The 27,729-nt window shown below is 32.4% G+C and overlaps 2 protein-coding genes and 1 long non-coding RNA gene across 5 annotated transcripts in view; 1 reads left to right on the forward strand and 2 right to left on the reverse strand.

Moving 5' to 3' along the window:
- Positions 1-29: 29 nt before the first annotated feature.
- Positions 30-8,396, reverse strand: LOC113511754 (uncharacterized protein PF3D7_1120600-like). 2 transcript variants are annotated; one of them, XM_026895469.3, is made up of 7 exons: positions 8,187-8,396; positions 7,325-7,396; positions 5,525-5,643; positions 4,796-4,969; positions 4,479-4,712; positions 3,672-4,378; positions 30-3,407 (listed from the first exon to the last, which is right to left on the reverse strand). In XM_026895469.3, the coding sequence occupies exons 1-7, from the start codon at positions 8,241-8,243 to the stop codon at positions 1,345-1,347; spliced, it is 3,426 nt and encodes a 1,141-aa protein (XP_026751270.2). In that variant the 5' UTR covers positions 8,244-8,396; the 3' UTR covers positions 30-1,344. The 2 variants fall into 2 exon arrangements, with proteins under 2 accessions (XP_026751270.2, XP_026751268.2); XM_026895467.3 differs by having other exon boundaries at positions 5,525-5,655.
- A 1,268-nt stretch (positions 8,397-9,664) lies between these two features.
- LOC113511794 (dual specificity protein phosphatase Mpk3) overlaps positions 9,665-27,729 on the forward strand; it is a 35,483-nt gene continuing 17,418 nt past the window's right edge. Inside the window, exons 1-2 of one of the 2 annotated variants that reach the window (XM_052896815.1) lie at positions 9,665-10,316; positions 26,299-26,389. In XM_052896815.1, coding sequence (XP_052752775.1) covers positions 9,950-10,316; positions 26,299-26,389 — 458 coding nt within the window. In that variant the 5' untranslated portion in view covers positions 9,665-9,949. The remainder of the gene's footprint in view (positions 10,317-26,298; positions 26,390-27,729) is intronic. The other variant, XM_052896811.1, reaches the window with a different exon arrangement.
- LOC128201105 (uncharacterized) lies at positions 17,517-19,278 on the reverse strand. The gene is made up of 4 exons (XR_008253070.1): positions 18,782-19,278; positions 18,602-18,704; positions 17,998-18,224; positions 17,517-17,905 (listed from the first exon to the last, which is right to left on the reverse strand). It is a non-coding gene; the product is annotated as an uncharacterized LOC128201105 (long non-coding RNA).

Consider the following 27,729-nt stretch of genomic DNA (forward strand, 5'->3'; position numbering starts at 1 on the left):
TTTTTATTTGTTTTACAATTAACAATTAATCTCTTAGATAGCGTCATGGGTGTATAGTGGACGTATGTTCAAACCAATATCTATATTGTTTATACACATACCTAATTTCAAATGTTCCTTTTGAGGTTTACTGACTTGTCAAATAATTTCATCATCCTTCACTGTAATATATACTAAACTATTAAGATTGATCTTTATCTAAATTTAACAAAATATTTCTATATTCTTTTAATATTGGAAAATAATTTATTTAAATATGTGTTAGCAATTATAGTGCATGTACTGATGTATATAAAATTTTGTATTTATGCCTAATTACTACATATCTATACATACAGAACTTATATATAATATACATATATAATTTCTAGGATCCCGGTGCGAGAAACGATGGTATAGTTAAAATTGAAGTCATTAAAATGTAAAGAAGATAGAATAAAAATGTAATCATAGTACAGCATAAATTAAGACTAAAATTACGAAACAGACCATCTAGCGTCAGTTTCATCTCCTTCACATAATATCAAATTGCATATTTTCTTATGGTTAAAATTGACATTTTGTGGCGTAGTTTACTTTGAAATTAAAAGTAATATATAAAAATTCCATGTCACGATATTTGTGGTCGCACTCCTCCGAAACGGTTCGACCGATTTTTATGATTTTTTTATATGTATATGGTAAGTATGAAAATAGGTCGTAAAGTATATTTTGTAAGAGTGTCCCTCTCTTTAATTTATATGGCAGAACAACGTTTAGCGGATTAGCTAGTTTTATTATAGTAGATGCTTTTTATTGAGTAACTCTAAATAACAGAAATAAAAAAGTTAAATTATTTTAACAGCCCACTAAGCCCACTTAGTATAAAGCATATAAGTACAACCAATTTTCACTTTCATTCGTTGTCTTTGATTAAGACAATTGTCTATATATGCATTAAGATGTGTAATAGTTCCTTATCATGTACAAATTATAAAAATAAGATCCAATATATTTTTAAGTTGTAATATAATCTAATTCTTATATAAATAAATATATTACTCTTATTATGAATCAATTCTGAATTTTAAAAACCGCTGGTGACTTCAATTTCATCCAGTATTAGGTATAATAAATACACGTTATGCAAAAGGTACAAATAGAAAACGAGCATCTATTTTCAACAAAAGTCCATTTTGTATGATATTTTATTATTTACAAAAAATAATAAAATACGCCGTATTCAATAGCTACACTATAAATGATAACTATTCTGATATAATTTTACCTTATGTAAATAATCAGTCCAAATTTAAATATTTAATATAAATTTAAATATTTAGTATATTTAAATTTGTCGTAATTTTAAGTTTTTGATGGCGTTACTTTTTTAATAGTTCTTCTACGTCTCTTCACAAATATTCTTACATCCGGTGCATCCGGATTATTTTGGGAATCCAGTGTATCCATGGTAGAAGAATGGTTAGGTGTTGCAGTAACATTGTCTGTAGGTACAATTTTACTTTCATTTGAATTAGAAATGAGTTCAGGTATTCTGGATTTTATATCCTTTTCCAAACCACTTTGTTGTAATTCTCTCTCAGGTGTTGAAGTAGCTAAGGCTCTCATAGGAGTGTCTTGTGCCTTTTGAGCATCATCTTGACAAAACTCATTCTGATTATCAGAAGTGATTTGTTGTTCTACGGTTGTATGATCTTTAGTTACAGACATGTATTGAGGTTGAATTCCTGTAGAAATTATGATAGTTTTTACTACATCGTTTTCTATTTCTAATTTTTCCGACTTTGGGATATTGCATGTATGTGGACTCTCAATATTCGTTGCTACTGTACTAGAGTTATCTTGGATATTTTTCTTTGGTTTCCTTTTCTTATTTTCTATTACACTTTTTGGTACAGCATCTTTTTGAAACTGCGATGGCGATGATTTTTCAGTATTCTGTACTTCTGATTTATCAGATATTTTTATATGTTCAGATTTTTTCACATTCATATCAACTGCGTCTTGAGCATCTTCAAAGATCGGAACATATTTTGATGATTCGCCTTGTCCTTGAGATGAAGTCAAACCCAAATCCTCAGGGGTAATTAAACTACTGCTATCTCCAAATAAATCACAAAATTTTGTTTTTACTTCCTTACATACAGTGTCACTTTTCTGTGATTTAACTTTTTTACTACATTTTTTTTCAGTTCTCTCTTTTGATGAATCATCTTTAGAGTGTCTATGTGATTTATGTGGTCTTTTTTTGACAGCACCTTTTAAATAACCCTCATCACTCTTTATAGAAGCATTATTTTCAACTTGGTTTTTAATTTGTGTAACCTTGCAAGATTCATCATTTATAATTTCTACTGAATTTCTATTGTGATCATTGGTTACTGACGTTTCTTTTTCCTGACATTTTGTGTTTTCCAAACAGTCTGCTTTTTCTGTCTTGTTGACATTATTTGTGACAAATGTTTTACTTTCTACAGAATCACTAGCTTCGTCGCTTAGTTCTAAGTCACCTTCTATTAATTCTCTGTTTTTGAACAGATTTTTATCATTTAATTTATTCTTAATTTCTTTACGATTATGATCATTTTTTTCAACATTTTGTAAGTTGTCATTTCTATTGACTTGTAATTCACATAATGAGTCTTTCATAAAGACAATATTATTTGACAATACATTTTGTATTTTAGGTTCATCATTTGTTGCTTTTATTTTTGGAATTTTGTACCTTGATTTTGGCTCATTATTTGAATGGTGTTCCAATTTTTCAGACTGGGATATCCTTTTAATACTGTCTTGGTCCTCAATATGCTCGATTTTCGATTCAACTTTATGAAGATTTTCATAATCAACGTTTTCTAAGTTGTCATTTCTATTGACTTGTAATTCAGATGAGTCTTTTATAAAGGCAATATTATTTGACAATACATTTTGCGTTTTAGGTTCATCACTTGTTGCTTTTGTTTTGGGATTTTTGTACCTTGTTTTTAATCCATTATTTGAATGGTGTTCCAATTGTTCAAACTGGGCTCTTTTAATACCGTCTTGGCTCTCAATATGCTCGTTTTTCGATTCAACTTTATAACGACAATCAGCAGTGTCAGAGGTACCTTCTTGTGTCTCTAATGATAAAATTTCACCAGATTCGAATGATAAATTAGAAACTGGATTATCAATATCTACATAAATCTCTTTAACCAATTCGTCGCTATAGTGAGACGGGTGGTGTACTAAGGCATCTGGCATATCAACATGTTCAATCCCCCAAACAGACTTGTCTATTATTTCTAAACTAACATTCCTGCCTGTTACTGTTGATAACACAGTTTTCCCATTCTCACTCTTCATTATATACCTTTTATTTGTAACTCTAGGATCTTCAAGTTGAATAGCCGCAATACTTTTTATTTCTGAAAACAAGAGTATAATTTTGATTTTTTAATTCGAGTAAATAAAGTTCAAGTCTCAAATTAACTATGATTCAGCCACTTCACTTTTATTCGTTTTTCATTATATCCAACAGAAATACAAAAGAGGTCTACCTAACTTTATTACATGGGCATAAAGTATAAAATACCTATTCAAGGACATTGATCAGACTAGTCACAAAAAAAGTAAATAACATCTGGTCATTATTTATAAAATAGAAATAGTAATAAATAAATAAAATGTACCAGTGATAGGGGGCACAGAAGTTGCATCTCCTAATATATAATCTGGTGATTGACAAGATTCGTTAGTTTCTAATGCTTGTGTTATAGGATGTACTACACCAAATTCCACTTCTTTTGGCCTTTGAACTGTTTCTTCATTATACTTATTATAAGAATCAATTTTTAAACGCTTAGCAGACACTTCATCATTATCATTTAATATCTTATGTTTTCCTGTTTGTCTCTCATAGGGTTGATGTCTATATTTCTCAGAATGATAATCATCATGACCTTTAATATCTCTTGACCTTAAATCTAGATGTCTCCTGTTGTACTGATCATATCTATCCCTTGGTGGACTTTCTAAAACTCTGTTTCTGCCATAATCTAACCTTTGAATGCGATCTTCTGGATAATCCCTTTTTGATTTTCGATGTGTCCTTTCTGGACTATAGTGTCTTTTGCGTCGTAGTTCATATCTATCTCTACTTCTATCTGATCTCTTATTGTCTCTGGTTTTTGAATATTTATCTTTTGATAATTCGTGATGACTTACATGCTTATCATCCTTACTTAAAGTATCTGATATTTTACTTTGTTTACTGTTATAACTTCTGTCACGGCTCTTTCTATTTGTATCGTGTCTTGATAAAGACTCTTTCTTATGTTTAATTTCCTCCCTGGAATTATCTTCACATTCTTCATCTGAAGTGAATCTACTATATTGCCTGAAATAAAATAATTTTTTTTTTTTTTATTTTAATGCTTTGCATTCAACCCAAATCAAAGGGGAAATGTTTATTATTACAATGATAATAAAAATATTACCTGCTTACTGGCATGGATTTCCGTCTATTACTAATACTACATGGTTTTCGTTGAACCTGATAATCATCCTTATGTTTATATAGTAGAGTAATATTCTCTTTTGCATCACTAATACCCTCACTAGTTAATTTATTATTTTTAGTTATGTTATCAACAACATTTACTAATTTACCGGTAGTAACTCTATTTAAACTGGTAACTGCATCTTCTGAAGGAACCTTGGTTTCCTCTAACCTATAAAAGGTAATGATTAGTGAGAAAAATATAAATAATATTGAACAAAGAATTCATATTTCAATTGACTAATTGCTAATTACCTTATAGCACTAAGATCATTTGACTTCATAGATTCAGATACATTTTGGATGTTTTTCTTAGTTATATCAGATTCAGGATTTTTCTTTAACTCAAAATTATTACTTGTACTCATATTCCTCTTAATATTTAATAAATTCTTATTTCTTCTAGAATTAAGTATGAGTATATCCTTTCTGAAAATATCAAATCTAATATTATTAATTGACGACTTATACAAAATCATGATTTTTTTTGTAATAACCATATATATCATTACTCATTACACTCCATGGCTCTATCTAAATTAATCAAGTACATAAACTATGCTGTGAACTAAGCTAGGATATATCCTACCCATGTACCAAAATTTCATTCAAATCCATTTAGTAGCTTTTATTAGAAAAAGAAACAAACATCCATTCATCCATCATTTCAAATTTTCGCATTTATTATATTAATAGGATATTATAAATGACTTACAAAATATAATAATATAATCACTAACTACTAGCATACAGGCATGTATAATAATTATATAAGTGAAAATATGTCATTATAAATATGAAAGTAAGTTTGTTATCTCCTGGCAATTTACAGCTTAAATAAAGCCCTACAGGAGGTAACAATCATTATGATATTTGGTACAAACACAGCATCTAAATTTGAGAGGGTCAAAATTTGCCTTTCATCCATATTACTCGGTTGAAAATGCAGTCATAGCTAGCACAAGTATAAACTAAAATACTTACTCTTTGTTCAGGTTAGTAATAATTTGAGTTTTTCTCTCAACCTCAGCTCTGGCAGTTTTAAGTAAGGATGAATAATTCATTTCCAATTTTGTATATTCAGAGGATAATTTGTCAAATTCCTGTAAAATATTCTATAATTTCAATGCACATCCGTTCATAATTATAATGATATGTGTGTGACAAACATCAGGTTTGTTTCTATAAATAATACTTCCAAATCTTATGGTAACAATACCGAAGACAAACTAGCTTAAAAGGATTCTAGAACAACAGTAGCTTCCTCTTCTGTTCTCGCAGTTTAGAAAATGGATGCGTCAAACATCCACTGACATACAAAACCAAACATGGATACAGGCTACTGATTTTTTTTTTTTTTATACAACTTAGAATGGCAAACAAACTAACGACCCACCTGATGGAAAGTGGTAACTGTCGCCTATAAATATCAGCTGTACCATGGACATAACAGAGTATACTGTTTCGCCCATGATACCCCCCATGCTTTGTCATTCCTGAGGACTCAGATGTTATTCCTCTGTACCCTGTAAATTCACGCCATATCCTATCCTTCAAACCGAAACACAGCCATGAAAACACAACTGCTTCACGGTAGAAACACGAATGGGACAAAGGTACCCAAGCAATCGACTTTTATACAAAGTCTCCCTACTGATTGCAGACAATCAAAATTGGCCATACCAACATGGAATAAACTACTATCAGAACGTCTATTATATCTAGACAGAAAAACCTTAAAATAATGATAGGGATAATAATATATATAGGGACAATAACAGGCCATTGCTGATTAACAAAACATTTATACACAATGGTAAGTTCACTCCATGAGACCTGTGAAAATCCCAGGAAGATTCTGAGTTTTTGGGCTGGTGGTACTAGCCATGACTCATATGCAAAACCACTCAAATGAGAGACTAAGCTCTATCTATCTAAGTGTGGAAAAATAAATCCAATTTACATTACATTAGTTCCAAATGAAAAAATGAGTTTGTTTGCCTTATACTGTCTTAATGGCTAAAAAAATCAACTAATTGTCATGAAATCTGATATTATATATATATATATATATATATATATATATATATATATATATATATATATATACAGATTTTTTGACAGATTTTATTAAAGAAATACTTTTTTTGTAAATACATACAAAAAAAGTCCCAGATCAAGACAAACAGACATACTCTTAAATGCAAATATTAGAAGGGGTCATGCTCACAACTGTTGGAAGGTAAAGTGTATAACTTTACCTTCCAGTGTGTAGTAGTAAACTTTAAATGTAAAGATAATAATAAGGAACAGCACTTCAGAATGTGAATTCTAAGAACAGTGGGATGGCCACTGTTATCTCTCTCCTGTGACGATTCTCAGCTACTTAGTTTCAGTCATTTACCTAGAAAAGTATAAACATTCATACAAAGTTATTTAATAGCTTTAAATATTAAATGCTTAATATGTATATTGGTATACATTGGCAGGATTGTAGAGGTAATGGGTAAAGACAAAATCAGTTCAGTTGGGTCATCTTAACCACAATTAACTTAAATGTTTTCCAAAGGGGGCCACATGAAGATTGACCTGACTGAGGATAAAAAGGACAATTTCTTCCCTCAGAATCCATTCAGATGTTATAACAAGTGAGCAGTGAGAGGAAAAGTGAATTTCCTAAAATTACTGTAAAAACAGTAAATAACAGTTTGCATTGGTGAAACCTTAGTAGACATCAAATTAAATGTATACTAATACTGTAAAAATTTAATGAGATATACTTACTTTTTGCAGTTTATCCATAGACAAAGCATACTCTTCAAGTTTTAATTTTAGACTTTTGTTCTCTGTTTTTAACTGAAAAATAAATATACAAAGCTTAATCAAATTACTAAAATTGAGAAATACTAAAAAGAATAAAGTATCATGGAATACCAATATAGTGTTGGAGTCATTATAAAAATATTACACACTAACCAAAATTTGTACTTTCATATGCTTACTATCTTATCAATGTGTGCATGAAGAAATGATCATTGTTCAGTTCTGTGTCCTACCACTATTATAAATATGAAAATTTGCAAAAATGAATAGATGTTTGTTATTCTTTCATGCAAAACACATGCAAACAACTAAATGAATATGAATAAAATTTGATATAAAGATAATTTAAATCTCAACTTAGCATGTGATTCATGTAGACAAAGCCATGAAATATAAGTAGTAGATTAAAATATAAGAATAAATACAATCACGAACACAAGAGGTGTAACAAACCTCTTTGCTCAGGAGTGGCATTACATCACTGATGCTGTTGGTAGACACTAATAGGCTGCTATAAACAACTTATAATTGCAACTATGATATGAAGAGCTTGTTTGTTAGCTGTATATAATAGTTCGTAATAAAATTTTATTAATTCTTCCACGGGACAAGTCATGACAGTGAATGAAGCAAAAGATGATGTACACCATGATAGTATTACTGGAAACATGGTTTTCGTAGCCTACCTCGTAAGGAACGTGAGAATAGATAGTTTATATATTTAACGCAACTAAAACAACTTCTTAATATATCTATAATAAAACAAAAAATTCATCATTAGTTAAAACATAAAAAAAAAATATTTGGCGCTAAAACACAATACCTCGTTAATAATATTTAAGTCATCGTAGTTTTCCAAGTTATCATATATATCCTCCATAATGGAAATGCAACAAGCACTTTCAGATACCTGTAAGAATATCCAAACTAGTATCTAATTAATTGCAATGCTTATAAGAATTTACAAATTTATTACAATGTAAAGTAATAAATTCAGGAACATAAAAATGGTTTAATATGCGTTCTCTGTTTTCTTCACTGACAATGACAATGACATAACATTGACAGCAACAACATAACAATTATTTTTAAACGAAAGCATAGAATAAGAATAATATCCACATCTTTGTACAAAAAATATTGTCACTAGCAGGACAAAAATAATAACATTTGTTTCTTTGTCTTTCCACAATTATAATATAAATTGTATATATCTATCTATTGAAAGAAAGAAAGAAATATTTTTATTCAAGTAAACTTAAATTTAAACATTTTTAATAGTTATTTTTTATGATTGTACCGCCATTCGGAATGTGATTTCAGGCAAGAAAAACAGTCAAAAACTCAGCTGCTGCTTTTTCAACAAGTTTAATTATATGAATAATGAATTTCTATGAATATATAAAATATTAAGCAGTGTCAGATTATAAATTTTAAAATACATAGTATAAAAGTAATTAAAAGGAATTATTGAAATTAATCAGTTACAGTACCCAGAGCAGACCAATCTCTACATACAGTACCCGTTCACAAGTATGACAGGTGAGTCAGCCATCGTTGTGCTCAAACATATTTTAAACAACCAAGAATCCTATTCTTAATCTGTGATTTATAGCATATACTAATGTGTATTGGTTATGATAGTTTTTTTTAAATACCTCTCTGTTTCCTATATTGTAACCTTAAGAACAAGGAATTATACAGAAGGAATAATAAAATAAAAACTTCATAGTAGGCTAGTGTATAGAAAATGTTATATCGCTTTATAACCCTACTAAATTCAGATGCAACCTGCTTGCAATCTTTCTACATAAACTATGTCCAATATGCAGGTGGTCTATAAGTCCATTAAAAAGTAAAATTTGAATAAAACTAAAAAGTCGCGTATGAGCGGCGCAAGGGAAGCGGGAGCAATAATTACGATTTCTGGGAATTTAGTAGCGATGGAGCGTTTCACCAGAGTATAACGTAAAAATATAATTCATAATATAATTAGTTTTATTTAATTTTTTTTCATATCAAAGGACTTATCTAAGTAAATAATAGAGAAAAAAAAAAAAACCGTAAAATAAAATACTCTTGATGAAATGTTTTCATTTTGTTTACTATTTTTTTATTTTTTATTACAATTTAGGGAAAAAAATTTAATTGAAACAATTAGAATTGAAGATATTATGATGACTAGGAAGAGAGATTAGTCCAATATCTTTGACTATTGACAGATGCCCTTTCTGACTTGTTTGCCCTCTCCTCTCACCTTCCCCCATTCCCTTCCACCCGCAAACCTTGTTTGCTGATTGCTTTGTACTGGTGGCGCTAGTAGTAGAATTTGTTCGCTCGTTGCGTTGTTTCGCAGCTTAGCGCCTAGCTCGCTCGTTGTGGACGTTGTTTTTCGTGTAGTGTTTATTTAGATGGCTTTATCTGGTTTATATTAGAGATTAACATAATATATTTTAAAATACCTTTGCATTAAAAATGTTTAAAATTCAAACTCAATTATTGGCGTAATTTTTATGCAGTAGTGCAACAGGCGACTGAAAGTAGTTGAGGTATCGTGTAAACAGAAGAGAACATTGTGATTACAAAATGCCTACAGACTCTGAATGTGAGTGCGACTTGGTGTCTAAGGAGTGGTTGTTAGCAAAACTGCGCTCCGACGAAAGGGACACAATCCTAATAGATTGTCGAGGTTCTAATGAGTATTCGGTATCTCATATAAGGTCCGCGGTGAACTTTTCTATACCGACAATAATGCTGCGACGGTTAGCCGCTGGCAAGATCGAACTGGCGTCAACGGTACAGTGCAAAGAGTTGAAAGCCAGGATTGTACATTGCCGGACACGAGGAATCTTCGTTTTATATGGAGACGGTGGCCCCAGGGACGCGGACTCTGTTCATGGCATCTTATTGAAAAGACTTAAGCAAGATGGTGTTCAGGTTGTATGTCTTGAAGGTAAGTCACATTTTCTATATAATAATACCTCTGTCTTATGTTGGTAATAGATAAGTGCCTTATTTCTCTATAAGATTATATTTTTAGATAATAGAAATTAAAAAATTTATAGTATATATACCTCACATCATCCATTGACCGAAGCTCCTCCACATAAAAAACAAAAAACTGATAGCTTTGTTATTATATTTTTCTGACATTTATTTATTTAAACTTTAATGTACAGTTAATACAGTAATAAATTCTATGTACATTTGGTGGACTTAACACCGGACGGTGTTCTCTACCAGTCAACCATTGGGCAAACCGAGAAATTTGTAGGCAGTGCATTTTGAATAGAGGAAAAATAAAGCAATACATGTCTCCATAAAGAACCTCATTAGCAGTGAACTGTTCCATTGCATCTAATAAGATTCTAGAAGTCAACATAAATAAAGTATTAGGTACTGGTGATTAAATTATTCCTATAATAAAATGTAAGTATCATAAATATGTATTTTTATCTTATTATATATTCAGTTTTTACTGAGTATTATTTAGTATATCTTTAGCTGTATGGTTTTTACCCTCATTCTACAGTTTTCTTTCAGCTTCTTAAAGGTTGACTGTAAGAGATCCTTTTATGAGATAAGTCTGCCATTTTATATTAAATCTTTTAATGTATTCAGTATAAATTATGTACTATAAATATTTTACAATACAGTACAAAATATGTATTGAAAACAGAAAGCTATGTAATGATTATAATATTGGATATTAAAACAAAATCTATTGACACAAATAAAGACTAGAATTGGCTAGTACTGGATTTTAAATTTAATTTATATATTTTTTTAATATACCATATAAATTAGTAATCAAGAAACTAGTAATAATACATGTTACATGAAACCCATTATCTTATAATATACATACTAATTTATATACATACTAATTATACCTATAACTAATATGTGTTGCATGAGAGGAATAAATGCTATTATTTTTTACTTAATTATGACAAGCAATAAATATTAATTGTCATATGTATAATGTATATATATTGTTTGACTTTATAATCTTTGTAACAATACATAATTTATTATGTGAATATGGGCTAATTTCACAAAATGTCTATATTTTCAGCACATATCAATTAAACAAAGTAAGTAATTAAATTTTTATGCAGCTTTGAAGCAAGTATTTTACAAATATTTGTAATTACATATAATGGTATTGCTATTGATGACTATGAATTTAATTTTTAATATATTATCGGTTTTTACTCGCAACTTCATTCATGTGATCCTTCTAAAATTTTGTCTAAGCTTTTTTCATGATTTCATCCCCAATAATAGTGTTTTGGAATGAGATCATCATTATCATCATCTCAGTCACTATCAGTCTACTTCTGAACATAGACCAAAAACGACAAATACTATATGTACACCAAATTTAATGACAATTTGTTGAGCTGTTATGTTATCTTTATAAAAATCAAATGTAATTAATAGTACTCTTACAAGATTCAAGGCATTGACTATGCTATTTAAACAAGGTAATTCATTGTAAACCAAACTTTAATATATATATATGATAACTTTCTCATAGTATTTAATTGATTAGTACTCAATCATATTCTGAAGGATTTCAGTCATCAAATGTTTTCTTCTGCTTATATCTTAAAATGTGTGAATTCAAAATATAGTTTTTAATTAATAATAAGCAGTAAAAATATATATTATATGAATACAGAGCCATATGGGTCTGAGTCACCTGTATTTTTCAACTTTCTGTAGTATGTTTTTGGTCATTACTCCATTCTAGATTGTTTGACCATCTATGTACCTAAACTAATTTTATAAAGGAAAAAGATTAGATTTTTTGTCTATAATGAATAAACTCAGTGCTACATTATTAGTAATTAATTAACATGGGCTATATTTTATTTAATATCTAATATGTGAAGTCATATTTTACAACAAGACACTTTACTACCAGACCCTTTTATTACATACAAGATGCATTATCTTGTATGTCATAAAAAGGTATACCATCATAAACTCAGTGATAGTAAATATAGTGAAACTGAAGTAACTTACCTCAAGGAACATAGTTGAGGTTTTAGATTAATGATTATCCTAAAAATTACAATGACTAATATTTGCCTACCATTGGTAAAGATAAGTCCAACCTTCTGTTTTTAGAAATGTCTTGTAACTGCTAGTTTATCAATAGATTTGTTTCTTGAAATAGATTCAACACAGATTACAATATTTTTAATGTTGTTATATAAAACATTAAAAATGTTAATTGTGACAAAATTAGTAAATAATTAATCAATAATAGGGTAGACCTATCAATTGAAAAAAATATCATCACGTAAAATACAAACAAAAAATAATACTACAAAATTAATAATCCCCTTTTATATCAACGAATTTGATTGATTTAATAGTATTTATTAATTGAAATTTACAATATGTCAGTTTTTTTTTATAAAGATATTAGCTGATCCGGTACACGTTGTTCTAGTATATAAATTAGGCATAGGGACATAGCTGTATGAAATATAGTTAACGATCTATTCTCATACCTACCAAATAAATATAATTTCATAAAATTCCATTGAATCGTGTTGAAGCAGTGTGACCACAAACACCATGACACAAGATTTTTATATATATAGATAGATAGCCTATACAGGAGGCACTCTAATTCTAAAACTATATTTACCAAAGACACATTCATTATAACTTCATATTTACATAATTTTTTCCCACACAAGTACATTAGATTCATTCATTGTTTTGAGCACACGTAATATGACATGTTACCACGCAGCAAGCATTTCGTAACGATTCATTGACAAAAAGTATCTCAGTGTAACTACCTAAGTAGATGCTATACTATCGCAAGATCGCGACTATCAATTGCAATCGATTAAATCAACCGACATGTTACGTACACACACATACACACAAACATACATACATAGCATGTAAGTATATTGTACGTCACACGTAAGTAATGAGCGATATACAATATACTCATAAGTACCTATATCACGCTAATCTCTGATACAGCTCAACGGATTTTAATAGAATTTTGTAAATATGTATTATTTGCTCCGATTTTAGAGATAGGATAGTTTTCATTGCGATAAGAAAAATTGGACCGGGTATCTGACAGTCGCGTGAATTTTCTAGGTTTTAATGATAAATTTGTTGGAAATCATCCTATTGTCATATAATAAGAAATTTGTCTATTTCATTATTTTTTCGTACTATTAGGTAGGCGTAAATAATTTGTGATGTAATTGAATAAGCGATTATACTATGTCCCGGATACAGTAGCACAGCGGATGCAGTGACCATATATGGTGTGACTTATAAAATTTTGAAATAATCTTATCATGTTATCCAAATGAAATCTTATATGTTCATCACTAATTATTATCAATCCCTTACGTATGACTAATTATCGTTTGCTATTACCATATATATTTATATATTCTAAGCTTCATATAGTGTACTGTGATAGGTATGTACTTTGTGTTGGATAGCAGATGTGTTGAAAAAAACCAATCAAATCAATCGGCAATCAATTAGCAATCCGAAATTCACAGTTCGGCTATTGATACCTATCAATTGGCATCTGACATTTTACTGGTTCTAATAGAAGGCTCTCAATTAGAAGAATTACAAATACAGGTACGAATCGTTTTATAAAAATCCATCTGTGATCTTTGATCGTGTACAAAAATCACGGTCTCAGTCTATTTATCATCTAAATCTTAATAAAAAAAAATAATTATAATACGATTGTATATATATTAAACATTTATTACAACATGCATGAACTTAGTATTCATTTTACATAGTATTGGTAACGTTGGTTTACACGAGATGAAAATTAAAAGGTAGCCACTGCCTACGCTGCGAGTTATATTCTGGCGGGTACCAGTGAGGAATGATTAGTGTGAGTTAGGAACTAATCACAATAGTTTCTAGGGGAGACCTTATGGAGTTCCTATATAGTATAATATAATCTAACGCATGGAGTATATATATATGTAGCTTGGTAGAGACGCAGTGTAGATACAACCTGGTATATGAAGTTACAAAAAAAAAAAAAAGAATTAAAAAAATTTGTGTACATTTGACGGAAAAATAGCATATAAAAATATATGAAGTCGAACATAAAACTTTCTTTTTTGAAGTCGGTTAAAAGCGACTAATGGAATAAAACCACTAGTACAAGGAAAAGAAACTCAGTCATCTCACAGAGCAATAGTAAGCTAATCTTTCTCATATAGGAAAGACAGGGAAAAGTAGTTGATTTTAATGATTCTATTTACAATAAATACCATTTGATATCATAATAATTTTGTCACGATCTTTGTTTTTTTTTTTATAACAAATCCTTATCCTCCTTACAGACAAAATAATAAATTATTCTTTTTACGATCTATGAGGTATTTTAAATACCATTAAGATCACATTATTATAAAACATAGTGTAGTTAGGTAAGATGAACCGTAAATTGAACTAAAGCAAAACATATCTTGCAAATAACAATGTTCTTTAGCCAAAATCCCTGGAACCAGATAAGGAAAATTGCTTTGCTAAAAATAAAACAAACTTTTGTTAGAACCATGCCTATTTTAAACTTCAAGGTACACGTGTCGCGTCAGTATTGTTGCGAGCCTTTGTCTCATTATCTTATGTATTTGTGAAAAGGGGAGAAGACAAAAAATTGAACGGTTTAGTAGAGACGCATCGAAATTGAGAAAACGGCTTTTAGCTACGGTTGTTATTATTTAAATTGTGCGAGGGGCATATAAGAGCTATGCCGGAGGTCGCAAGTCGAAGCGTCCGGTCCTCCAAACGTGGGAGAGGAAGTCGGCTACTTATTGTGCTCCTCAATGCGAGACGAGGCGGTATTTAGATTATGATCGCCGACGCGCCAGTTTGTTTCAACTGCCTATGTGTTACTTTACAGATTTGTTGAAACACGTTATGTATAACCTACGCTAGTTAAATTCCATAAAATAACAAGAGAATATATGAATATTATTGAATACATTTACTCTTATTCATTACCGTGCCGTGATGTATTGATTTATCCAGAATTTACAGTAGATATTCGAAAATGTAAAATGGATATTAAAATAGATTTGTAGAATGTAATGTGTAGAAGGTAACTAGTTGGGTATATAATATTGAAACATTAATATGATTATATTAAATAAAAAATTTATACCTTAGCGGTACAAATGCTTCTATATCTTCGGTAGCTATGCTTCTGACTACCTCATTAGGGATTACATTATATTCTTTTTTTTTTATTTACAATGATGTCATTATTAGAAAATATTATAATTATAATCTACAAACGAGCTACAGCACTAAAAAGAAATATGAGTAGACCTAATACTTTTACCAATATAAAACGATGATCAAAGGGGACCGGATGCGAATACTGCTTCCATCGGCGGAAGAACGCTGCAATTTTATTAATAAGTTCCTGTTTCACTAACGTCCTGCCCACTTCATCTACTTCACACTCCACATAAATACATACTTGCTAGGTATGGTATCTGTATATATATAAATATATATGTAACGGTACATGTATTTCATTATGACGTTTGCCACCAACCGCTTTGCCATTAACATCAGCAGTACTTACATGTGCAATAATAATACAGAAATATAAGAGGTTGAAGAATGATACAGTGTTTTGTACAGGACGTTAACTGATGCAGATATTAATGTTATTACGTAAAATAATGAATTTAATAATGAAATTATCCAGTATTAGAGTAAGAATGGAATGTGTTACTACTTCTTGTCGTCCCCAAAATGTCGTAAGAAACGACTAGAGGAACAGAGCAGGCTATTTTTTTTTATACGACTTAAAATGGCAAACAAGCTGACGGCCCACCTGATGGATATGAGCAGTACCATGGACATAACAGAGTATACTGTTTCGCCCATGATACCCATTGCCCCCCCATGCGTTGCCATTCCTGAGGACTCAGGTGTTATTTCTCTGTACCCAGTAAATTCACGCCATATCCCACCCTTCAAACCGAAACACAGCCATGCAAACACAACTGCTTCACGGTAGAAGCACGAATGGGACAGAGGTACCCAAGTAATCGACTTTTGTACAAAAGAAGAACACTTCATAAAAACATGGTAGATTGAAAAAAACACGTTACATAAATCATTATACTATACATTTCGTGTGTCCTGCCATTAAAACAACTAGTTGATTCACATTACCAGATATATTACGCCCTTAACGAGAAGATGTCTTTAAATTCAGCAGGTTATACGAAATTATTCATAAAATGCTTCATGTGTTCAACTCCATAACCAGCGTGAAATAATACATTAGTATCCTCGTCTTATGTAGAAAATCTCATACGTTACAATAGGGTAATTGATAAGATTGATCGATTGATTATAATTAAGTTATAGAGCGTTTTAATAATCGATTATCAATAAAGTGAGGAATGCCTATTATTTATTCGATCATAAAATAAATGGCACGTGTGTGCGAATAACAGGATGTTGTCTTGCTCCGCGCTGAATGTAAACTCTTTGGGTTTAGCATTTATAATGGCGGAGGAAATCGTGTGCATCTGGCCAGAGTAGCCGGCTACGATAATATAATACGGCTCATAGAGGAAAACGAAACGGGGAAAGGAAGTGCGATCTTGTAAAATTAGATCACCTTTTATGTACCTCTTTATGGTAACAGAGTTACAATATAATATGTCACCATTTCTTTACATCTGCTCAAATTATTTAAAAGACTAAGAGGACAAAGTTGAGTACACCAGTGCAAGTGAAAGAAAACTCGAAGTACAAAGAACTTTATACCAACCCGCCTGGCCTGGGAGAGACATTATTAACAGTGCATCATTAATGAGTAGTTAATTTGTTATAGTATCTACTGATAGTCATATCAAAACAAACCAAAAGTACTGGCTTTAAAATTAAATTTTTTTGCACATGGATTATTTATGTTATGTCCTTGTGACTTACGCAGCTATAAAGTTTTTTACGTAAACCCATGGTAATGTGAGATATTGGAGATAAATATCATTCTTTTGTATCGCCAGAAAAGCGATAAATCGAAAATTTATACTACGGCTACTAAGTGCTGTTGACTCTACATAGCATTGATAAGTGTGAAATCGTAAAATGTTGAATGGAGCGCAAAGACAGTGTGTATACCATTCGGAGGCGTAACATTGGCATTGACAGTTTTTGTGCGCTGATGTAATGCCCAATCCGTGGATTACACTTTGTGGTACGTTACACATTGTATTCTGGTTTTATTTATGTCTCGTTGCGCTACGGTGATCTCGAATAAAAAAAATAGGCTTAGTTACGCTGTTGAGGCTCATAGAGGTCACCTATTTACAAAAGCAAAACTCATGGTGGTTTTGATAATAATTATATGTTGCTGCATAAGTATCTAAGCGTAATGAATTGGAGTTGGCTCGCGGAGTACATTGATGCTTCCGTGCGTCTGATATGGTTATCTGAACAATTATCACTGTCCGACGGCGCCAGACTCATTATTGGAATCTGAAATTGAGCCTTCCGTTAATTAATACGTCTGCATTATTCCAATATTATCAGACAAAAACAAAATAACTATAAAATATTACATAACTTACCTTACTACATATTTTGATTTTGGAACAATTGAACTTTTTTTTAATTTTAACGAATGATTTCCAAACTATTGTTTATTTATATATTTATAAAAGTTGTATAATATTTAAATGTCATAGCAAATGGAAATCGAATATCCTTTATACATAAATAACTTCATGTGGGTAGTATCTTCAAAGGTTATTTTCGTTATAACGCCTTGAATATTTCAAACTTCATCTCGCCAATTCTAAGAAACAGAGCGAATTAAAATCCATTGACGTCATTCCCTACATTTCCAGAATATTGCTGAACATTGTTACAATTATATTGACTATTACGATTTGTGTTATCGTACTAAGTTATCTAATACCACTTGAATACCTTTAAGAGACTTCTATAAGAGAAAGATCACAATTCACAGTCCCATAATTGATTTTGAGTGAAAGGTTTAAGTATTAAATTCAAATCCCGACCACGTTCCTTCGGGAATGGTAATAACCAAATTTATGAATACTATCATTGTATGACGGGCCAACATTCGCTACGATACGTCGAATCCTGTATAATGATATCCACACACACACGTACACAAGTATAATTATAACAAATTCAAAATTATCTTACTACTAGTTGTATCCCACGGCTTCGCTCATGGTCATAAACTTTTAAACACAAATAGTATTTTTCATATCTGATTGGTAGTTCCAGTGATTAGAATGTTCAAACGCTAAAATGAATAAGTGATCAATTTTTAGCATAACGGATTATTCAAAAGACCAAAAAAATAGGAGAATCTGAAATCACCTGTACGTTGCTCGATCAATATCTTTAACAATTCTTAACTGATTTCGCTAAATCTTTTTGCAATCGATTGGGTTCATCACATGTTAGTCCCATGTTAAAATTGTCACAATTGGAGAATCAGTTTTTTTGCAAAGGAAAATATATCTTTATAGATATATTTAAAAACCCTATACTAATCACATCATTATTTCTGTTATTTAACACGAGCTTACCCTATAAAGAAAAATAAGGAAGGGTTTTGAGTTGCATTCATATATGTATAGATTGTAGTCATTAAAGATATAATATCACTGATAATGTAGGAGTGATAAGATTACCGGTGTACGTAATTCTAAGTAAGTAAATTAAGCCTCCAATGTAGGTATCTAATGTAATGAATGAAGTCAATCGAGATGCTTATGCGCGATCATAAATATGTCGTCAGCCATGCTCGGTAAATTGGTTCAAATTGTCCCAATAGACTTGATTAAACTCTATTTAAAACATAAGTACGTATATTGACGGGTGCATTCTATATAGCTTTCGCTTCCTCAATAATATATTTTACCTATCTGAACTCGAGCGAAACTGGTCTAAAGTTGTGTAACGAAAAAATTCCTCTTGTTATTTTTAATTTGGAATAGGTATCTTACTGTGTCATAATACCCATAAACGTAGAAGTTTATGAATTCTTTATATCATTCAATTGATGGCACGCCAATAGACCGTGTTACTGGATTAAACGTCATGGAATCTTACTACTATTGTAAACGCGAATTGTTTATTAGAATGGATGGATGGATGTTTATTACTCTTTCGCGCAAAAACTAGCAAACGGGTTTAAAATAACTTATTATACTGATTCACGCGACCGAAGCCGTGAGATACAGCTAGTATTAATCATCGCCATCATCATATCAGCTATTAACTAATCACTACTGAACATAGGCCTTTCCCTTGGAAGGGGCTGGGGGAGTTGCATGTGGTTCCTACGCTTTGGCAGGCGGGTTAACAATCGCAGTTAGGTTTTAATGATATTTTAAAAGGGACGTTGCCGCCCATCTCTCGACCTTTATAAGTTTCCTTAGTAGCCTCTTACGACATCCATGGGAATGGAAGAGGTGGCCCATTCTATGCCGGGACCACACATCTAGTATTAATATCTTCAGCATATTCCTACCCTATCCCAATTATAGTATTAATATACAAAATGAAATTGTTTTTTTGACAATGTTCAGTTTTGTTGGTTGAACACTCCTTTCGAAAGATGACAACGATCTCTATTTCACCCTGTATAGAAATAGATATATTAAATTACTGTTCTAGAAATCCTCTGTTCCATGTCTGTCTGTGAGTGACATGTTGGTATGGTAATGTAAGTATGGTGTTGTAGATACATTTGTCTGGGGGGAAAGGGATTGTTAGTAATGGAGACTGAGAATCTCATTGCTAATATACCTAACCAAGTCGACCTCCTCGCGGTTCTCCCTGGAAACTATCATGGTTAATTCCTGATGAATTCATCATGATGGGCTAACTGGCCTGTTTTCATTCTCATCTATCACCCTTTACTGGTGCTCCGCCAGCGTATCCCGTTAGCGCAGGCGGGGTTACCATACCATTTTCACCCATAAAAAAAAATACATTTGTCTGCAGAGGACACATATCTTCGTTGTAAATCTTGTAAAATGCAGGCATTTTATAATTTTTTATTTTAATCTGATTTAAAGCCTGTGATCAGATATCACGAGGCTATAAATGACACAAATAATTAAAACTGTACAAGGTTGTTGATATACGTTGCGGGATGGAAGGACACGGGACGGGCCAAGGCCTCCCCATTTGCACCTACACTCTATTGACCCCCTTCTCGTACCTCGCTAACCTCGTATCGCCACTGTCATGGCTCGAGATTCCTCTGTTGCTATACGTCATTCCATCCTTCCATCCTTTGCATTTAAACGATTTCTTATTCATTTATGCGTCGTTTCCTTTAATTCATCACTAGCGACCTTGAAGACCGGTCCGTCCGATCTTTTCCATTTGGTATTGTTTAAACTCAACGTCGTCACGCTGTTTTGCTCAGGCGCCATGCCTAAATGATATTTATGGAGTGTATATTTTATTATTATATCAGAATAATGTCCTTCAATGCACGGTCGCCGGTGGGTGGCCGGTAGCCCGAAACTGGTAAAGAGCACGTTTGCATTATGTGGGTGTAATGTGCTGAAGGTTTTGCTTTACTCGGTGTGGGGCGAATTTTATGGAGTCCTTGCCAGTGAGGACATGCCGGGGCGGGAGGGGGTGAAGGCGACCGCGGGGCGAGTGAGGGTACGGCGGGTTCATTGAGTGCGGCGGATGAATGGGCCGCGATGAGTCACCGATCGATGCGGTGCCGCCGCCGACCCGCGCGCCACTCGCCGCCCCCGCGCGCGAGCCGCGCGACTGCGTGTTGCCGACCTGCCGACCTGCCGCCGATACCTCGGAAACTGCTGCTGGGGCTCATTTTGTAGGTGTACTAAACATGGAAATATTGACTAATATCTACTTTGTTTGGTAACTTAATTATACAGTTTCAAATATTCGTAGAATATATATTCCTCAATATTTTTTTAAAACTATTTTAACTAACGGCTGTATACATGAACATTACCAAGGATGTCATAGAATACAATGTACACTGTGATACTCACAGTATGATACTACTCATACTTTTCCTTTCCTGAGAACTAAGGCCTTCGTAGTTCGTACCTTGTGTATTCACTGCCATAAGTCCCCGTTTAAAAGAATCACAGCCATGGGGGCTTATCTGCTCAGAGACAGAAACATGTATGGGACTGAGGTACCTAGGATAGAATTACATTTCCAGTTTTCCTTCTCATGTTCTAACCATGGCAAACTTACATGCACTAGACAAGACAGTTTATCCGACTATTTTATATGATTCACTACATACGATAATCATCACAATCTAAATCTATAATTAGCATTGATTCATGCAAGAATCGTACGCAGATCGTTCGAAAAGCGCCGAACAAATATGTAATTCCTTCCATACTATATCCGCTAGAAATACCCTCCAACTTATCACAGTCATAGAGTTGTAAGTAGTGTCATTCTATACTCTATTCCTGTGATAATGTCATCGTAGTACCAATTACCGGATAAAATTTGTAACAAAAAAAACAATGTATTGAACATGTTCTATTAAAAGTTGATCAGGATGAAATCGAAATCTTTTACCGAACTACGTGTTATCTTGCGGAAGTCCATATAATTGGTTATTATAATATAATATATATATATATTGGTTGATTATAATTATTTTGTTTAATTCCGCTACCATTATTATCATCGAGTGTTTGCAGTCACACATACTAATAATGGACACATAATAGTAATGGAATTAAACAAAATAATTCTAATCTAATAACAATTGAAATTGAAATCATTGATATCCTTTTAAAAATACCAATGATTTATCTCCTACTTTAAAAAAATTACAGCCTCCTATTATTAACACTGCCGTGTGACCCCGGCATAGAATGGGCCTTCCTTTCCTTTCACGAGAGTTGGGTTGCGGCGTCCCTCTTAAATAATCACCGAAGGCTAAATTCGTTTGTCTACCCGCCTACCAAGCGTGGCAACTACTGGCAAAACTCCCTTCATGAGGATGGCCCATGTTCAGCAATGCACATTTAACGGCTGATATGATAATACTTTACTAACACACTATATTTAACTGTCAAATGATTTTATGTTTACATCAATTTTTTATTTAAGTCTCTGTCCTAAAAGTTTGCCTTCTATTGTTTATTTTTTCAGTAGATATCTGTTTTAAATTCAATCAAGATTAAAGCTTTTATAGATGTTTATAATCTAAATTATGTAAGCGCTTGAGTATTGCAATATTTTTTTAGAACTTTAAACTTATTACGTTTTTAACTTTATTCTAACCAGCATTTTTAGTATCAAATAATTTTTCTAATTCACTGGGCGCTTCATTTGATTCCCCATTGTCTATATCTAAAACATATTTGTGTTCACTATCTATTCTAAAAAGCTGGGGATAGAGTGAAGTTACTCATACCAAGCTGCGCCTATAAACTGGCTTAAACTTATTGGTTTATTCTATTTAATATGTTTGTGAATCAGACAAATATAATTATTTACGGAACCCTATTCGCGCCTCCCCGAGATGTTCTTGGCCTGTTTTTTTTTTAGAACATGACTTCCTTTTCATATCGCGCCTATAACAAGATAACGATTAGTTCGCAACTGTTCTATTATTGGTGCTACTTGCAGATGTATTTGGACCATCTTATAAGCATTTAATAAACTGTAATAACAAAGTATTTATATAACAAAATAAATCCGTTTAATAAACGTTTGTATTTTACTTGAAGAATAAACAACCAACATTCTTCTATTTCTAAAAATAGTTAAAACAAAAATAAGAGCAATTTTGTATTGCCCATTATAATTTATACTGATAAGCGTAGGTGAGTCTCGGTTCTTTAATTGTCTATATCGTGGGCAGAAGGTCTAGTAGGCATGTAATCTGCGCAATAACTTGTATTTTTAGCCCAATAAATTATATGAATGAAAGTTCCTGAAATTCCCTAATGTATTGACGTGAAGCGCATTATTAAAATTATTTATTTATTTATTTACATGTAGTTTGTGTATCTACTTGTACCATAAATAGGCACATTATTGAATTATGTATTTATATAAGCATATTTAAAAGGTTTGGGGTTCTCAGATTGGCTCTATGTTTTATATATGTTATGCAATATACGTAATCTTTACCAATTTTCTTAGCTACTCTTTATTCGTTTATATCACACACTTTTGAAGACAGAGAACAGAATTTCAAAGGCCTTACAAACATCTCTTGTTTCATCTGCGTGCAAAATTTGATATCACAAGATTAGATATCAGTACTATATTATACTTTTAAACGCTTATACATTGTATATGGGTACTATAATTAGTTTGTTTCTTGAAATACATATGATCTTCATTCTGAGATCCCTGGAATGATTTCTGCAACATACCTTGAGAAATTTGGACGAAAGGAAGTTTCGCATCGACGTATCTGGGTGACACCGACATTAGCATCACAATACTGGCGTTGGGCAGGAAACGGCTGACCCTGGCCAACGGAAATGTGCGTCCTCGTCGCATCAGTAGTAGCACGCGTGCGTGAACGTGTCATCGCAAATTTTCTTAATTATTTTTATTAAGGTTACTAGCTGACGCAGCAAATGATGTTTTGTCCTCTACCGCTACCTATCGGTTTCATATTTTTCTTCTTTATCTCAAGTCGGAGCAAACAATACATATTCACAAAATTTCATTAAAATCAGTTGCGTGATTTCGGAGATTAGCATGAACGAACATCGTAATACGGGATTTTTAAATATTAAGATTAAGACTAGCCGTTTCCCGCGTTTCTGCACGCTTGAATTAGTATTAAAGCCAACGGGAAACGTAAACCGTGTCGTGGAAAACCAACGCAGAATATCTAATACTTAGTTACCAACGCAAATTCGTCACGACTACGTAAGTATAATTTCTGTAGCACTAGATTTACATGATCACGAGTCGCATAAATCTACTCGAACGATATGCCGCAACCATATCGTGAATGGAGACCACTCAATGAAACAAAGACAATGAATGAATGAAATAAACTTGAAAGTATATTATGTACAGTACACTCAAATAGAACTCGCCGTCAGGCGTTACAACACAACTTGCAGTAACAAATAATTTTAGTCTGCGATCGTGTGAACGTAACTAATTGCAAGCCTTTCAAATTTCAAAACCGTTTTTCTGTAAAATTAATATTTGACGTAATTTCCGGTTACCGGTTTTATGAAATTGTTATTATGTTTATAGCAGTCCTTGACCGCTTTAATAATTGAATCAAAACGATGCAGGTACCCAATGTATCTTCACACTGGGATAGTTTTTTTATGGTGTTAACTCTAGGAAACATCAATTATTTATAAAGTCAAATCAAATATTAAAATTCATAATCGCATGTAATCTTTATTTAAATAATATAAATTAAAATATATAGATAGTTATAAACTATGCTCACAATAATCAGTCGAGTGCATACTTGTTTAAATAAGATTTTTGTACACACATACACACTTATTAAGAACAGAGATTGTTGTGGATTTCTTTCTTTTTTCATACTTTTATGCATAAATTATTTGAAGTTTCTAATGGGGTATAGTATTGAAACTAAGAAATATGGATTTGGATCGAAAGCTTTTGTTAATCAAAAAATGTACGTCTGCCAACTGTATCATCACATCGTCATCGATCACAAAAAAAGTGTTTCCAATTTCTTCTCAGAACTTATTGTTTTTACCAATTTTTATTTATTCACTGTTAAAAATACTGTTCCCATACGCTTAAAGAAAAAAAAATACTATTGTAAATACATAGTATGGCCGTGTGGTCTCGGCATAGAATAGGCCACCCCTTCCTTTTCCATAGGTGTTGTAAAAGTCGACTAAGCGAAGGCGAGGGATAGGCAGCAGCGTCCCTCTTAAAACATCTAATCTAAATCTAAAACCTGACTGCTGTTGCCAATCCGCTTGCCAAACTATTGGCAAAACCCCGTAAGGGGAAGGCTTATGTTTGGCAGTGGACGGGTAGGGGTTGATATGATGGAATACATAGTATAAAAATTAACAGAATTAAAATAGCCAAGTGAAATTCTTTATTCAAATGAAGGAAAACTATCAACATATGTGGCTAAAATATATTTAATTTTCTTTTTTAATTTTTCGTGTAATACTCACATAAGTTATTCTACAACACACCACATCTCATAAAATATCTCAAGGTGCCTCTCTTATAGTAGTATTCCTAATTAATAAAAAACCTCATCTATTTTATAGACGTTATACTGTTATACTTACGTTTACACATTGTATTTCATCTCGCCATAACACAAGAATATCTAAACTGTGATTAAACTGTTATAAATATCTATTAGATAATCCATTTGAGCAGGATGACGCATAATATGAAAGTAATATTCCTGCAGCTCATCACTCATCCAGCACACCGATTACAGTAATCAATTTGTCATTTAGCGAATTTCCACACATTCATCATTGCTCGGTGCACTATTGCACTAATGCAGCTTTGAACACGATCACTTCATCATTCGGTATAATTAACAATATGAATAGAACAGTAAAATGTAACAGTAATAGTTTTTGCTTTAAATAAATGAGTTGTTGCTTGCTTTGATTCCGGAGGTGAACGTTTACCTCCTTTAAACTCCAGGTTATCGGAAAACTGCAGATATGTTATTTCTAAAAATTTTATATATGGTCCGAGGATGTTCTTTACTGACGGTACAAGAGGGGCGATTAAAGAAGCTTCCCCATTAAATTTTATATTAATTTTATATTATATATATCCAATAAACCTGTAGTTGATTGATTCAAATAAATAAATAAATATAGCAGCATAATTGAATTATGTTCATATATTGTCCACAGGCGAATTTGCGGAGTTCCACCGTTCATATCCAGAGTGGTGTAGTGAGGCTGGCGCGCAGCACGTTCCTCATCTGCCACTCATGGGGTTACGGTCAGTATTCACATATGCATAGAGTACATAATTAAACCAATCCAACTTTACCTTATCTCGTGATGGACGAGCTACTATCACTTGTACGTTTATTTTTGTCTATCACTGCTTACTGATTCGAACCAATGATGTCATAGTTCGTTTTCAACTAAAGTCGCTATATCGGTTCATCTCGTATTCGTATTTATACCGTTAATTATAAAAATACTAATAACTTGTTATAATTACCGTGCGAGTTGTATCAGTAAGTAATATCGGTCTAAATAGACCATTTACTAAGATATATATTAACCTTTTTGTAATAAACATGCATGTTTACAATATGTACTTACAAAGGTCAAACCGATACAATAACGTAAGTCATTGTATTAGCCATTATCATGAAAATGATAAATCGTGCTAATTAGACTAGATGCCATTGTTTACAAGTAATTGTTCCACGTAAACATAAAGGAAATAACCAGACACGCCCGTCTTACACAGTGCGCGGACGCAAACGAGGAAACTTGCGCATGCGTGGGAAGCTGATTTCATGCGCGTGAGACGTTTTCTTTAATCACCTCGTGACAGCGGAAAAAGTAGCCGGTCGAACACCCGGCTCCGGCACGACTGGATACCGATACCGGCTTTCTCGGGTTCTTGATGAGCATTCATTTATTCGTGTTCGCGGAGAACTTATGGGAATGAGATTTGTATACGTTCACAATAATTGCCGGTAATTCTGTTACGTTACGGTACAGCGCTGCGAATGTCATGCAGCGGGGCCCGCAGCTGACTTGCGGCGGGACGGATGTGGAAGGAAATTAGGTTGTAAACGAGCAACCGTAATTAATCGAACTGCCCATGAAGTCGAGTCATTGCATCGTAATCGACTAAATACAAAAACTGGTTAGTTAGCTGCGTTCCCATAGCATAAAAATAACAGGTTTTCATTTCTAGGAGAAAACCTTCGGGCTATCAATGCACATCGAGCAATTATGACAATTAAAAATTCTATAAGTACTGAACATGTCGATGTACGCGAATACAAATGATTCTTAACTATTAGTTAAGCAGAACGTCTGTCGACGCGTGAGTCAGTACATAAAGCAAATTCTTGGTAATAACGGTGGTGGATTGACTAGTGGATGAATTATGACGGATATGCACGTAATGCGTTACTCATAAAAGCATAATTGAGAGATGCAGTAATACAGATAATGTGGCTTGTGACTATTGCATCCGTGACTATTACTAATACCTATCAACTACACTTGTCAAATTCGGAGTTCTTGTAAAGAAGATATATTAGTCTACTTAATAACATCTTCATGATATGTTCCTTATAAAGCAATTAGCGC

This window comes from Galleria mellonella, unplaced genomic scaffold, assembly GCF_026898425.1.
Source record: "Galleria mellonella isolate WM207_F2 unplaced genomic scaffold, CSIRO_AGI_GalMel_v1 utg117, whole genome shotgun sequence".
Taxonomy (NCBI): Eukaryota; Metazoa; Arthropoda; class Insecta; order Lepidoptera; family Pyralidae; genus Galleria; species Galleria mellonella.

Excerpts from the sequence above, each read along its gene's own strand:
- LOC113511754 (XM_026895467.3), bottom strand. The coding sequence starts at position 8,243 with ATGGAGGATATATATGATAACTTGGAAAACTACGATGACTTAAATATT. Across the intron at positions 4,379-4,478 it reads AAATCCATGCCAGTAAGCAG|GCAATATAGTAGATTCACTT; the intron begins GTAATATTTTTA and ends ATTTTATTTCAG. Across the intron at positions 3,408-3,671 it reads TTCTGTGCCCCCTATCACTG|AAATAAAAAGTATTGCGGCT; the intron begins GTACATTTTATT and ends TCTTGTTTTCAG.